This window comes from Candoia aspera, chromosome 5, assembly GCF_035149785.1.
Source record: "Candoia aspera isolate rCanAsp1 chromosome 5, rCanAsp1.hap2, whole genome shotgun sequence".
In the NCBI taxonomy this organism is placed as follows: Eukaryota; Metazoa; Chordata; class Lepidosauria; order Squamata; family Boidae; genus Candoia; species Candoia aspera.
The window spans coordinates 84,301,976-84,318,077 of record NC_086157.1 but is presented as its reverse complement, the minus strand read 5'-3'; the positions used below and the strand labels follow the sequence as shown (position 1 = coordinate 84,318,077).

The window sequence follows — 16,102 nt, the reverse complement described above, 5'->3', positions numbered from 1 at the left end:
GCATTTTGGACCAGCTATAGCTTCCAGATACTCTTCAAGGGAAGCTCCATGTACAGCGCATTACAGTAGTCTATATGGGAGATGACCAGGGCATGAGTGACCGTTCGAAAGGCCTCTCGCTCCAGGAAAGGGTATAACTGGTGCACAACACAAAGTTGCGCAAAGGCCCTTCTGGCCACAACTGCCACCTGCTCTTCAAGCAGGAGTCGTGCATCCAAGAGGACCCCCAAGTTACACACCGGGTCTCAAGAAGAGGTAAGGCCAAAAATGAATGGGCACTGACTATTAAAAGGGGACTTGGACTATAAGGCACATTGTGGATCATATTTTTCTCAGAGGTGATTGGCCCATACCTTTCTCTTGTTTAGAAAGGCTCCTAAAACCATCTGGTTTCAGTGGGCCTTTGGATTTTACGATGATTGGGGGCAGACTATGATCTTGATGACAACGATGATGATGTTGATTTTAAGATATTTATTGAGATATTTGTTTATTGGTTTGTTTATTTTCAGGTTTTGGGGTCATCTACAAGATTGGGTTGGTTCAGTTTGGGGCAGTTTATAAGCCATAAAATGCATACATACATAAATACATGTGAGTATGAAAGTAGTACATTGAAGTGGTTTGGTTATATACAGAGAATGAATAAATCTAATATTGTAAAACAAATATATGAAAGAAGAAGAAACACTAAGAAAGTTGTGGTTGATAAGATCCTCAAAATAAAGAAAAGTTTTAAGAACACAAGGCCGTATATGAAATGTCATACAGGAACGGTGGATGCACGTAAGGATAGAAAGGTATGAAATGAGTGGTGTTGCTATAAAGTTGTTTTAGCTATGTTTCCTTTTCATTTTTAACTCATGTTTTTATCTTTTGCTTACTCTTTTTGTCCTTTTCTGTGCTTTGATTAATGTTGCTTCCATGAAAGGGAGTAACATGATGGGTTTTTATACTGGTATGCAGATAGTATTCTTCTTCTTTTTAAATTCTGTATCTTAAATATAAGGATATAGATCATGGGCTGTCATTTGGCCTAAGGAAAATGGTAAAATAGTGCAACCCAGGATTTTTTAAAGTTATAAATTCTGGATTAACTCCTTTAAATCTATTTTCTTTTATGGTCTTACAGTGGAGGTTCAAATATCACTGTCTGGTTTCATCCAAATCCATGAACTTATAAAATGGAAGTGATGGCAAGAACCAGATAGCCATCCATTAAAATAAAATATATATTTTAGAGAAAAAGTATCTTTTGATATACACATAAAGCTATCACATAACATAATCTATGAAATTATTGGGACAAAAAAATTGCATATTTTAAGAGTGAAATCATAAGACTGAACTGAAACAATGTTTATGTACCATTAATGAGCTGGAGAGAACCAAGATCCAAGGGCAATGACGTATTCTCAGATAGAATGTTCTTATGGAGAATCTCAGCAATATAATGTCTGAAGTCACTATCTGTGTAAACAACTGTTGAGTTATCTTCAATCTCTGAAAAGGAGCTCTCCTCCACTTTGTTAGGCTGGAGGGTAATCCAATCCCAGATAACGTTGCTGATGGCTTCCCTATCAAAAACCACAGCGTACAGGACTTCTACACTGCTAAATATTTTTAAAAAGGAAGAATTAGAAAGAAGTACATATTGAACAATTGTTCATTTAAATCCTATATTAGCAGTTAAGATTATTATTTGTTTACAAGTCAAGCATTATATTTCTTTGCATTCCTTCTGATAATGATTAAATTTTGGTACTCTAAGCATCAGTCTAGATACTATTCTTATTCTCTAGGGACAGCAGTTATATCAATTATATTACTACATGTAAGATTGTTTTCATCAAGATTAGTGCATGCACATATCAGACTTATATTAGCTGTAATTACCCTGAAAAATAACCTTTTCTAAATGCAATTAGGCTCAGAAAAAAGGTCCAATTGGTATCAATAACTATTTCATTTGAATCCATTTAGTAATATTTCAGTGTATTTAGTAATATAAGTCCCTCTAGTATCAAGATTTTTGTTAACTTTCCAACAATTGTTAGGAACAGATTTTTAAAAAAACTATTTGCAAATCCTTGGTTGATTCACTAAATTCTTATATAGAATGCTTAAATGTATTGAAACAACTTCTTGCTGATTCAAGTTGCTTACAGATATAGGAGATTTTCCTAGAATTGGGCCATACCTAATCAAAAGGAAACAATTAACTATCAATATGAAAAAAAAGTATTTAGAAATTTTTTTTACCTCTTATCCTGAGATGACCTAAATGTTAAGGTAAGGTAGAGAACAATTGTTATAAATTAGAAATATTGTTCCCCAAATAAACGTTATGAATAAAAGCCTCCCATAAAACAAAAAAAAAGATAAACTGAGATTTAATTAATTGTGTGCAAAATGCTTAGAATTTAAATTTGCATTTCAATGTATCATTTTGAATTTAAAACAGTTCTTTTGAGTTGGAAACAGTTGTTTTGCATTCAAAATTGACTGCTTCAATCATTTTGGAAGTAATGATTGAAACAGCCCATTTCAAACACAAAGCAACCGCTTTGAACTTGAAACAACTCTTTCAAACTCAAAAACAGGGTATTCTAAATGCAGAATGGTTTGAATGAAACAATGTGCATAACCTTTTAATAATAATTCTGATTTCATGCTGAAGGTTTGAATAAAATGTAAGTACTATTCAGTTAAGTTTTTAAAGAATATTAGCGAAGAAGGGCTAATCATGCTCTGCTTGCACTATGATAAGCTCAAAAAATTTTGAGCTTAGGAACCCTTTATATCTACTTTTTGCCCTGTTCCCATATCAGCTCTGATTTGGCTGTTCCCATGAAGCTGGTTCATTTCAAGGTTGATTTGGCATCTAGGGGAGTGGGATCTATGCCAGCTCTCCAAAACTAAATCAAATCTAGACTTCTGCTTTGCAGTACTGGAAAGTATAAGTTCCTTGTTTTTCTATTGGGTTTGATCTTGCTTCACCACGGCTTCCAGCTCTTGGCCATAAGCAAGTTCTTTCTCAGTATCTGCTATAATCTAACTATTCTAGGGAAGAAACATAGCTATTTTTCATCCTTTTAGTCAGTTTAATAATTCCTGTTAAGAAATAAATCTGTTGGGTTTGAACTTTCCTGTTTATCAAAACAAACTCAGTTTTCACAAGGAGCAGTGGGATATAGATAGAGAGTTAGGGATTTTGTTCTGTGTTCCCTCATAGCAATTTTCACACTTTTATAATATGTTTCATAATAGTAGGCATAAAGATCAAATTATGCATCAATTGTTTGTGGTCTGTATAATTATTTGAAAACCTGTATAAGGAACAAGTACTGTACTTAAAAAACAAGCAAACACTGCCCAAAACATAAACTAGCCTTCGAAGGAGCAAACTAAACCAACTGTGCCTCTTTGGCATATTTTTATTTAATTATTAATAACCATTAATATTAATAATAATAATAATAACTAATACAAAGAAAGCATATACTATTTATCAACAATGGAGCAAAGATACTGTAGTTATATAGTGTTAATAACACATCGTAAGGTTACAACCACTACTGTATATAGTATTCATAATAAACAGTAAAGTTCTCAGTATGTTTTTCCAACAAAAAGAGAGAAGTTAGGAGAGGGAAGTTTTGATTCAGCAAGGAGGCATAAATATGAAGTTCCATGTTACTAATTATCACAATTTCAACAATATTATTGTACGACACTCAATTTTATTTGCTTATAAAACTTCATACCTGAATTCAGTTACATGGATATTCTTGTATCCAGGCAGTCCTTCATATGCATTCTGAATCTATTTGAAAGATGGAGACACAGATCCTTAAACCCTTTCATTTCAGAACTATCTCTCTCTCTCATTCTCTCTGTGTAATAATAGTACAGTTATTACTCAATTGTTGAACAATTTCCAGCTGTATTCCATCTAGTAACTGCTTTACCATGATTCCTTGATCAAACTCCTGGGAAATGGGATTTATCCATTCAACATGCAAATGTAGTATGAACTACAGTTATGAAAACACCATAGAGACTGGTAGGACAGTGTGACATACTGTAATTGGTAGAACATTAATTTGAGCAGTGGAAAAACCAAACTTGAAAGTTATAAACTTTGAAAATTGCATGTGACTGCAGCATACCCAGAAGCTAAAGTTAGATTTATGGAGGAAGAATTGGATAAAAATATACTACGAACCATTCTGGATCCTTTGCAATGAGAAGCAACATAGAAATACAATCAGTTAATATTTTAAAATGGTCCTGGTAACATAATTAATAAATTACAGAACTTCTTCCACCATACATACACTATTTGCAAGTTTTTGAGATCTATTAGAACATTGATTTGGAGGTTGGCCATTTCCACTTACTAAATATTCCCCCTTCAGCAAAGGATCGTTACCTTGTCGTGGTGCTGGAGCTTGAGCACTTCAATGATGCCATGAGCTAAACCGTGAAGGGCCACCCAAGACGGGAAGGTCATGACAGAGAGGTCAGACTAAATGTGATCCCTGGGGAAGGTAATGGCAACCCACCCCAGTATTCTTGCCATGAAAACTCAATGGATCAGTACAACCAGAGATATGTCAGTATACCATTGGAAGATGAGACCCCCAGGTCAGAAGATGGTCAAAATGCTGCTGGGGAGGAACAGAGGATGAGTTCAACTAGCCCCAGATGTGATGACGCAGCTAGCTCAAAGCCGAAAGGACGGCTAGCGGCCGACGGTGCTGGTGGTGAACGGCGAATCCGATGTTCTAAGGATCAACACACCATTTGAACCTGGAATGTAAGATCTATGAGCCAGGGCAAATTGGATGTGGTTACTGGTGAGATGTCAAGATTAAAGATAGACATTTTGGGCGTCAGTGAACTGAAATGGACTGGAATGGGGCACTTCACATCAAATGACCACCAGATCTACTACTGTGGACAAGAGGACCACAGAAGAAATGGAGTAGCCTTCATAATTAATAGTAAAGTGGCTAAAGCAGTGCTTGGATACAATCCAAAAAACGATAGAATGATCTCAATTCAAATTCAGGGCAAGCCATCTAACATCACAGTGATCCAAATATACGCCCCAACCACAGATGCTGAAGAAGCTGAAGTAGAGCAGTTCTACGAGGATCTGCAGCACCTACTGGACAACACGCCTAAAAGAGATGTTATTTTCATCACGGGAGACTGGAATGCTAAGGTGGGCAGTCAAATGACACCAGGAATTACAGGTAAGCATGGCCTGGGAGAACAAAATGAAGCAGGACATAGGCTGATAGAATTTTGCCAAGACAACTCACTCTGCATAACAAACACTCTCTTCCAACAACCTAAGAGGTGGTTTTATACATGGGCTTCACCAGATGGACAACACCGAAATCAGATTGACTACATCCTTTGCAGCCAAAGGTGGCGGACATCTGTACAGTCGGTAAAAACAAGACCTGGAGCTGACTGTAGTTCAGATCACGAACTTCTTATTGCACAATTTAGGATCAGACTAAAGAGATTAGGGAAGACCCACAGATCAGCTAGATATGAGCTCACTAATATTCCTAAGGAATATGCAGTGGAGGTGAAGAATCGATTTAAGGGACTGGACAGAGTACATAGAGTCCTGGAAGAACTCTGGACAGAAGTTCGCAACATTGTTCAGGAGGCAGCAACAAAATACATCCCAAAGAAAGAGAAAACCAAGAAGGCAAAATGGCTGTCTGCTGAGACACTAGAAGTAGCCCAAGAAAGAAGAAAAGCAAAAGGCAACAGTGATAGGGGGAGATTTGCCCAATTAAATGCAAAATTCCAGAGGTTAGCCAGAAGAGATAAGGAATTATTTTTAAACAAGCAATGCACGGAAGTGGAAGAAGACAATAGAATAGGAAGGACAAGAGACCTCTTCCAGAAAATTAGAAACATCGGAGGTAAATTCCAGGCAAAAATGGGCATGATCAAAAACAAAGATGGCAAGGACCTAACAGAAGAAGAAGAGATCAAGAAAAGGTGGCAAGAATATGCAGAATACCTGTGTAGGAAGGATAGCAATATCAGGGATAGCTTTGATGGTGTGGTCAGTGAGCTAGAGCCAGACATCCTAAGGAGTGAGGTTGAATGGGCGTTAAGAAGCATTGCTAATAACAAGGCAGCAGGAGACAACGGCATCCCAGCTGAACTGGTCGAAATCTCGCGAGATGATGCTGTCAAGATAATGCATGCTATATGCCAGCAAATTTGAAAAACACAAGAATGGCCATCAGATTGGAAAAAATCAACTTACATCCCCTTACCAAAGAAGGGAAACACTAAAGAATGTTCAAACTATCGAACAGTGGCACTCATTTCACATGCCAGTAAGGTAATGCTCAAGATCCTGCAAGGTAGACCTCAGCAATTCATGGAGCGAGAATTGCCAGATGTACAAGCTGGGTTTAGAAAAGGCAGAGGAACTAAGGACCAAATTGCCAATATCCGCTGGATAATGGAAAAAGCCAGGGAGTTTCAGAAAAACATCTATTTCTGTTTTATTGACTATTCTAAAGCCTTTGACTGTGTGGACCATAACAAAATGTGGCAAGTTCTTAGTGGTATGGAGATACGAAGTCATCTTGTATGCCTCCTGAAGAATCTGTATAACGACCAAGTAGCAACAATAAGAACAGACCACGGAACAGTGGACTGGTTTAAGATTGGGAAAGGAGTACGGCAGGGCTGTATACTCTCACCCTACCTATTCAACTTGTATGCAGAACACATCATGCGACATGCTGGGCTTGAGGAATCCAAGGCTGGGGTTAAAATAGCTGGAAGAAACATTAACAATCTCAGATATGCAGATAATACCACTTGGATGGCTGAAAGCGAAGAGGAACAGAGGAGCCTTATGATGAAGGTGAAAGAAGAAAGTGCAAAAGCTGGCTTGCAGCTAAACCTCAAAAAAAAAACCAAGATTATGGCAACCAGCTTGATTGATAACTGGCAAATAGAGGGAGAAAATGTAGAAGCAGTGAAAGACTTTGTATTTCTAGGTGCGAAGATTACTGCAGATGCTGACTGCAGTCAGGAAATCAGAAGACGCTTAATCCTTGGGAGAAGTGCAATGACCAATCTCGATAAAATAGTTAAGAGCAGAGACATCACACTGACAACAAAGGTCCGCATAGTTAAAGCAATGGTGTTCCCCCTAGTAACATATGGCTGCGAGAGCTGGACCATAAGGAAGGCTGAACGAAGGAAGATAGATGCTTTGGAACTGTGGTGTTGGAGGAAAATTCTGAGAGTGCCTTGGACTGCAAGAAGATCAAACCAGTCCATCCTCCAGGAAATAAAGCCAGACTGCTCACTTGATGGAATGATATTAAAGGCAAAACTGAAATACTTTGGCCACATAATGAGAAGACAGGACACCCTGGGGAAGATGCTGATGCTAGGGAGAGTGGAAGGCAAAAGGAAGAGGGGCCGACCAAGGGCAAGATGGATGGATGATATTCTAGAGGTGATGGACTCGTCCCTGGGGGAGCTGGGGGTGTTGACGACCGACAGGAAGTTCTGGCATGGGCTGGTCCATGAAGTCACGAAGAGTCAGAAGCGATTGAATGAATAAACAACAACAACAAAAATATTCGCCAACAATTTTTTTTTCAAAAGTAACAAATCCACTCTTTTCCACTTACTAAAATTCCCCATCTTTCATTAATCTCTTGTATGTATTATTTCCAATTTATCTTTTTTAAGCTGAAAAGTACTGTTTTCTCTTTGACTAAATCTCTTGTTTAACTACCATGGGTTATGCTTACTGTGAATCCAGCACTAAAAAAACATAGATTTCTTTTTGCAAAGGTTGTTAATTTCCTAAAAATACTATGATTTGGTTTTGTATCTGTAGATAATATTCTCAAAGATGAAAATATATGAAATTTACTAGCACTTTAAATAAGTGTAATGTAACTTATGGAAACTCATTATAGTTAAATAAAAAATGAAGGCATTATAAGAATGTAACCCACATTGCACATCGAGAATGCTTCATAGGCAGAAAATCAATTTGACTATCTCAATATTCCTTCTTTCTCAGTAAAAATCTCCTTAGTACATATACTCTCCCCATAATTAAAACAAGCTGCAACACAGAAAGGGTAGGGTTGTCCAGGCACTGAAAGAACTTGGCAAAAGATGAAGGAAAAAAAAAAACTGAAGCCAAGTTGCCTTTATCTGATCAGGCATTTATATTATGGCACTGCTACTTGGCTATATGGTTAGGAAAACTATAGTGTCTAGACTAAGCTGGCCCTATAAAGATTACAGTGGTCCTCGTTGGCTATAGTATAGAGATTACCTCTTCTCCATATGCGACACTGTCAGAACACTGAACATGTACAGTATATATTGGTGAACTGGTAAAAATATTGTAACTGTTATTTACCTCATAGTTCACTCAACCCATATTCTGTTAAGTTGAGCAATGGCAGATATAAATAAATCTAGACAGTGGTGATTAAAAAATACATCTGACATTCAGATTCAGGCCTGCTAAAGAAATCTCTTTATATCAAGTTTTCTAAAGAGGAAAATCAAGATCTAAAATCCAGGGCTTTCCCCTCAAGCAGATTATAATATAAACAGATGCAACATTATGACCAAGTCCAGAAAATATGAGGACTCAAGGATTGTTTATGGTTACAGCAAGAATGACACATAGAGAAACAAAGCTCTCTTCTCAAATAACTGTGCTACACATGTGTGACCACAATTAGTACAAGTCCAGTTCAGGAAAGCTGGAAAAACTGGATAACTCACACAAATAATGTCTCCCTTTTTACTTTTTAAAGACCAAAAATATGATAAATATGTTTTGTTGTCATGCGTTTCTCTGTTGGCATTTAGCATGCTTATCCTGGATAGGATCAAAACTGGAATCATTTCATTTCCAGGCATCTTTCACAGAGCAGTTGAAGCAGAAGAAAGCTTGAGCAGCAACTATGAGCACGGATTGACTAATCTTCTTAGATATGTTGGGCTGCCATTCTCGATGCTCAACTATTGGCTAACCTCTCCTGAGTTATCATTGGCTCAAGGTATTCTACTGAACTCCAAGATGTTCAATGGACTTGGGAGTCACATGTGAAGTGAACATTAAGGGTCAAAGGCACAGTGGCAATAAAGCCTGTAATGGATATTTTGCATATAGGCTGTATTATGGAATGGCAGGGCTGTATCCCCCAGTAGTACTTAAAGATGACATGTATATGTCATCTTGCATAGAAATGTTCCATCCTTCCTGCACTTCATTGGTTGCTATTTCTAAGCAGACACACGTATTCTTTAAATAAATGTTCTAAAAGAGGCCTTTGGTCTCAGTGGGTGCATATATTATATGCTCCAATTGAGATGGTAGCCTCTTGGTAACTACAGGACAGAAATGAAATATTTAAAAATTGCAATTATTACTTCTAGAAAAGTAATTTGGAATTCTTTTTTTAGATGAATTCAGCTAAAAATGCCCATTATCTCTCACCAACTGTCCTATGGTTGACCCACATTTTTTAATTAACACCTGGAAGAAAGGCTGCTTAGACAAGCTAGCTCTCCCTATTTACTCTGGCATGTTATGAGATAACAAACTTCCTCATCCTAATTAGGTAATGATTTCCAACATTTGCCTTTGCAAGAGCCCAATAACTAGATATCCTCACTAATATAAAATCTTCCCTTGCTGATGCCTAAACTAAGCAATTCTGCAGGTGGATGGGGAAAGAGAGATTGAAGGGCAATAAAACTTGCCCATCAAAAGCAACCCTTTCTGAGTCACATCCATGGACTGCCTACCTCATCACAATCCAGACTCACCACAGTACTCTGAGGAGGGTGAATCTCTGATGCTGTAAGTATAAGAACCATTTAAATAAATCTTTCTTAATTGTAGGCATCCTGGCATTTTTCCTAGTGTTCACCTTTCTTGATATCCAACACACAAAAGTAACCCTTAAAGTTTATAGCAAAAATGTATAGGTAATACAATTACTTCAGAAATAAATTGTTGAGAGAGTTGTTGGTATTCTTCAGTGAAGGGGTCACTCAGCTCATTGATGTATTTCTCTTCAGCAAGAAGAATACTGAATACAACCATCTGCTCATGAACAGGTTTCATCAGTTTTATATAATCCCTTGTTACCTCATTACTGGTCTGGCAAAACAAACAAACAAGCAAAAGAACAATTTGATTTAATGAATTGTAATCAGAAACAATCTCCCCAGAACTACATTTCTACACCAGATTAATCAGTGTGCTAGTTCCCTTCATGTATTAAACATGTTACTGGAGTTCTCATGTGGTTTCTGGACACTACTAACTTTTCTCCTTGAAGATTTGTAACTGTGTAAGTGTCTCTTGACATTGAAACATGTGTGATCAATTTCTGATGAAATTTGTACGTATTCAGATTTTTGTCTAATTTATGGGTATCAAAAACAGGGAAGTGGGCAGTTGTGTAAGGACATTTTCATGCCTATAATATTGTCTAATTTATTTCTAATGAAAATTTTAATTTCTAATAAATTCTTTTTCTATGTTATTCAAAAGTGGCTGGAGGCAAAATTCTGTTTCCATTGCTTCCTGACTAGAAGTAATCAATACTTTATTTTTTAAAAGGCATTATGGGCCCACTTATTTTGCACTGACTCTCATTCTTAGTAAAACATTTTTTAGGATTAATGGGAAAAATGCAAAAGCATATGTAATTCATTTATCAGAAATAAAAATGAAGAACATTTGGAATACAAATCCTAAGTTGTATTAGGAGGATTGTATTAGTGATATAAATTTAATAAATAAATAAGTTACAGAGGGGTGTTTGGGGAATGCAAATGCTAACTGAATAAGTGTGACATTATTTTTAGTGGCCTGATATGGATGCTGTTATGCTGGCATGAGCCAGCAAAAGAGAGAGGAAACTCAAATCTAGCCTTGAAGGGCAGCTGTACTGTCATGGGCTGATGAGCCCACTTGGTTGCTAGCCTGGGCTGTTGTGGGGCAGAAGAAGACAGCATTCCCATTTGCCCAGACTTGTATATAGGCGTTGGGGACTAGAGCCCTGGGGGGACACCCACCTCCTCAGTTGCTGGGGGACATGCTACCAGTCTAACCCAAAATTGGAGAGAGAGAGAGAAAGAGAGGAAAGGAACTAGTAGAGAAAACAAGAACTACAAATAATTGTTGTAGAAGGAACTGGCTGGAGAGAAAAGGTAGAGAGTAAAGTTGTGTGAGTGTGTGCAGAAACTGTGGGTTCCCAGTAGGAAAGGGAGAAGAAAAGTCAAGTTGGGTGGCTTCCCTGGAGGAAGGAAAGAGAAGTCCCAGAGAGATGAAATTTTATCAAAGACCCAAGGCAGGAAGGAGGGAGACAGCTGGTTACTGACACAGTTGAAACCATGGAAGTAGATAGCAATCAGAGAAGAGAACCATGTTTTGTTTTTATTAGAGGGCTTATTCTATACCATTGTGTAGAGAGTTGGATTTTCAATTCCTTTTAAGAATTTTTCAGCATATTATTAAATGCAGCAAAAAATAAAATAAGATCAATTTAAACAAAGGATTTGCATTCTTGATGGATTCTGAATAAAAAACTGTTGAACTACTGGGCAGAGATTATCAATATTATTCTAATATTGGTTAGCCTTTTGAAGTAAAAAAAAATAAAGAGTTTTTTTTTTTAACTTGGCTGAAGTTATTACTGCTCAATACCTCCAGTGTCTATGAAGCAACATCTATAAAAATTAAACTGATCTTATTTCTCTGGGAATGTAACACTTTAGCATACTTCAGGATCTTCTGTCTTTTCAGTTCTGCCCAAATGAGTATCAGTTGGCACATCAGGAGGAAGAACACTGGCAACTGTATCTAAAGAAAATAATAAACATCACAATATTTTTATATCAACTATTTCATTAAATAAATAACAATCACAAGTCACTACGCTAGCTTGAAAAGATTATCAAATCAAAACAAAATAAATCTGACTAAAGTTTTAGTCACATTTAACATAGACCCATTGAAAAACTAGAATATAAATTTTGCAGCAAAACAAGTATTGACTTGGACTATCACAGCTGCAGCATTCCTCTGCATAGAAAATGTCATTTCCTTCTATAGCTAGGGCACCCCTGACCTACCTCCATGTACTCTATTCCCATGCAAAATTGTAATCATCCTGCTCCATTTTTTTCACTAATTCACAAATCAGGTAACAGACAAATTAAGGAGAACAGACCTTTCAAAGTGGTAGTATCACCAACTGGAGAAGTTGACATCCTAAAACTGAAAAATAAGAACAAAAGGATTAAGTGTGTGTGTGTGTGAGAGAGAGAGAGAGAGAGAAAGAGAGAGAGAGAGATTAAATATTTTCTTTCAAAAATAATCTAATCCTTATTCCCATGGATCGTTCAGAAAACTAGGTAAGTGGATGAATAAATGCTATTAATTGTAAAAGCATGTTACAAATGCTATTTGTAGGATGCTTTTACAATTGGGGATATATACATACACATATACACAGTATGTATATATGTATATATGTGTATGTGTGTATGTATGTACAGTATATATATGTGTGTGTGTGTGTGTGTGTATTCTGTATGGATATATGTATGTATATGTGTGTGTGTGTACATATAGGCCCAGTTTTTACTCTGATAATCTTACTGTTAGTGGGAAAAACTAGATCATCTGGAGATCATTAAAGCCAGCAAATTACCGATTATATATTTATTACAATCAGAAAAATGTTTTGTATTTTCAATCTCAAATCTGGCCTAGATGTTTGATATTTTCTAGATATGCCTAGCTTTTTCTTTATTCTAAGTTTATACAGTATACTGTATATGGTGATTAAAACATACATTAAAACACATAACCATCCTCCACCACCCAAGCTTTCTTAACATAACAATTTTATGGTGATTTGCAACATAGTTTAAAATATATAGATAAAAATAAATCATTTTCCAATAAAAATAATACTTGGAACAGCTTACACCCTGCAATGATACCTTTAATATTATTAAACAACATCTGCCTATCCTATGTCCTTGGGAAGGACTCGATTGGTGGACAAAAATGCAAATCCAGTCTAAACATCTGGCTGACTGTGTGAACAACCATAATAATGCCCTTATATGCTGAAGGAATGTTTCAAAACCTAATGCAAAAAGCATAGCCAGTATTTGATACTGTTTAGCATTTTGTTGTATTTAATGTCAAAATCCTGAGAAGAAATCTTACAGAAATCAAGAAATTAATTAATAAATGTTATCTATTTATAAATGGATGCTTCATTCTGAAATCAATTATGCCACCTCAGAACAGAAGCTGAACTATTTAATTGCCTCAGTTTTTTGCATAAGAGTTAACATATATTACAATTATAAACCTGAGAGACCTTTAACTTCTTTGCAGAATGGATATTTTTATGAATTTAAGTCAAAACATAGACACTTAAACATTCCTGATAACATCCATAAGTTAAAATATGTAGAAATATGTGCTTTTGTTTTATTTGACCTTTTATCAGAACCTTTTATCTGCAATTTAACAACAAAGAAAAAAAACCTGGGAAATGGAAGGTATGATGTGCAATTACATCTGTGAAAGCCAATTATTTCAGTGGGAGGAAAAAGGTTCAGGAGGCTAATGTTACCTAATTCAATTAAGATTGTTGTTGTTTATTCATTTACTCGCTTCTGACTCTTCGTGACTTCATGGACCAGCCCATGCCAGAACTTCCTGTCGGTCGTCAACACCCCCAGCTCCCCCAGGGACGAGTCCATCACCTCTAGAATATTATCCATCCATCTTGCCCTTGGTCGACCCCTCTTCCTTTTGCCTTCCACCCTCCCTAGCATCAGCATCTTCTCCAGGGTGTCCTGTCTTCTCATTATGTGGCCAAAGTATTTCAGTTTTGCCTTGAATATCATTCCCTCAAGTGAGCAGTCTGGCTTTATTTCCTGGAGGATGGACTGGTTTGATCTTCTTGCAGTCCAAGGCACTCTCAGAATTTTCCTCCAACACCACAGTTCCAAAGCATCTATCTTCCTTCACTCAGCCTACTACTTGGTCATTATATAGATTCTTCAGGGGGCATACAAGATGACTTGGTATCCCCATACCACTAAGAACTTGCCACAATTTGTTATGGTCCACACAGTCAAAGGCTTTAGAATAGTCAATAAAACAGAAATAGATGTTTTTCTGAAACTCCCTGGCGTTTTCCATTATCCAGCGGATATTGGCAATTTGGTCCCTAATTCCTCTGCCTTTTCTAAACCCAGCTTGTACATCTGGCAATTCTCGCTCCATGAATTGCTGAGGTCTACCTTGCAGGATCTTGAGCATTACCTTACTGGCATGCGAAATGAGTGCCACTGTTCGATAGTTTGAACATTCTTTAGTGTTTCCCTTCTTTGGTAAGGGGATGTAAGTTGATTTTTTCCAATCTGATGGCCATTCTTGTGTTTTCCAAATTTGCTGGCATATAGCATGCATTACCTTGACAGCATCATCTCATGAGATTTTGAACAGTTCAGCTGGGATGCCGTCTCCTGCTGCCTTGTTATTAGCAATGCTTCTTAAGGCCCATTCAACCTCACTCTTCAGGATGTCTGGCTCTAGCTCACTGACCACACCGTCAAAGCTATCCCCGATATTGTTATCCTTCCTATACAGGTCTTCTGTATATTCTTGCCACCTTTTCTTGATCTCTTCTTCTTCTGTTAGGTCCTTGCCATCTTTGTTTTTGATCATGCCCATTTTTGCCTGGAATTTACTTCCGATGTTTCTAATTTTCTGGAAGAGGTCTCTTGTCCTTCCTATTCTATGGTCTTCTTCCACTTCTGCGCATTGCTTGTTTAAAAATAATTCCTTATCTCTTCTGGCTAACCTCTGGAATTTTGCATTTAATTGGGCATATCTCCCCCTATCACTGTTGCCTTTTGCTTTCCTTCTTTCTTGGGCTACTCAATTAAGATTAAGTCTAAGCAAATGATGGGTGATGAGGTGTTGGCTTGAATATACCAGGCTTTTCCAGATGATCAGAGGATTGAGTCCTCAGTCCTCTGCAATGATGTTGAAGAGAGTCTCACAGATCCTAGCAAGCCACTCTGTGGAAGCTCAGACATAAATCCTGTTGAGCCTTTCCACACTGTGCCGTATTCTTCTAATTTTGATGTACTTACAGAAACACAATCTCCCAACTGAAGGCTACTCCACAATCTCAAAGCGTATCAAACTTTGCACCCGCTGAGCCAGTTTCATCTGTGAGTTCATGTCTTTCCCAGGTCTCTGTTCCTGCAAAGCAATCTTTTGAAACTCCCTTATCTGCTGTAATTGAAGATTGTATGGAAGTAACCAGATCATCAGAGGAGCCATCACAGAACCTTTGTCTAATAGGAAAGATACTTCAAACTGTCAGATCAGCAGCAGATAGAACAACATGAGTACATGGACCAAGCCAAACCAGGCTTGCCATGCTCAGCAGCAGCCTCATGCACTGGAAGAAGCTTCTGTTGCTCCCCTCACTCATGAATCAGTTACATCAAGTTCTTGCTAGTGACCCCATGCAACAGGTCTCCCAGAGCACTGCCTACACCTACACTGCCCTCTCCCAGATACATGTGGATGCAAAAAAAGAACTGGTGGTACAGTTTGGAATCCCATGATGCCAATTGTCACACATTCATTTTCGTTTTTTCCCTCCATGTTTATCTTACTCTTCTCTACCACTGGTTTGTCACTGCAGTGGAACTTGTACAGAAAAGAGATATTGAATCTATTAACTAACTGCTATGCATAAGATTTTCCCTTATTCAAGAAATACCAATGTAGTTAAGAAACATTCATTTTTTTCTTTATTGACAAGTGTTACAAGTCATAATGATAGTTTTCCTGTTTATTATATACAACATTGCTAGATTTTGCCTGACAGTAATTAAAATTTGCAAGCAAATAATTAAAGGTACTGGGAATGGGTAAACTTGAGAATTTCTCTTTAATATTTTTTTTTAATGTTTATGTTTTTACATCTTTTTT

The 16,102-nt window shown here is 37.2% G+C and overlaps 1 protein-coding gene across 1 annotated transcript in view; it reads right to left on the bottom strand.

Annotated features, from left to right (window-relative positions):
- Positions 1–16,102, bottom strand: part of IMPG2 (interphotoreceptor matrix proteoglycan 2) — a 55,648-nt gene that overhangs the window by 22,400 nt on the left and 17,146 nt on the right. The window contains exons 4-6 of the mRNA XM_063304332.1: positions 10,049–10,210; positions 3,768–3,826; positions 1,369–1,613 (exon numbers count right to left, since the gene is read on the bottom strand). Coding sequence (XP_063160402.1) covers positions 1,369–1,613; positions 3,768–3,826; positions 10,049–10,210 — 466 coding nt within the window. The remainder of the gene's footprint in view (positions 1–1,368; positions 1,614–3,767; positions 3,827–10,048; positions 10,211–16,102) is intronic.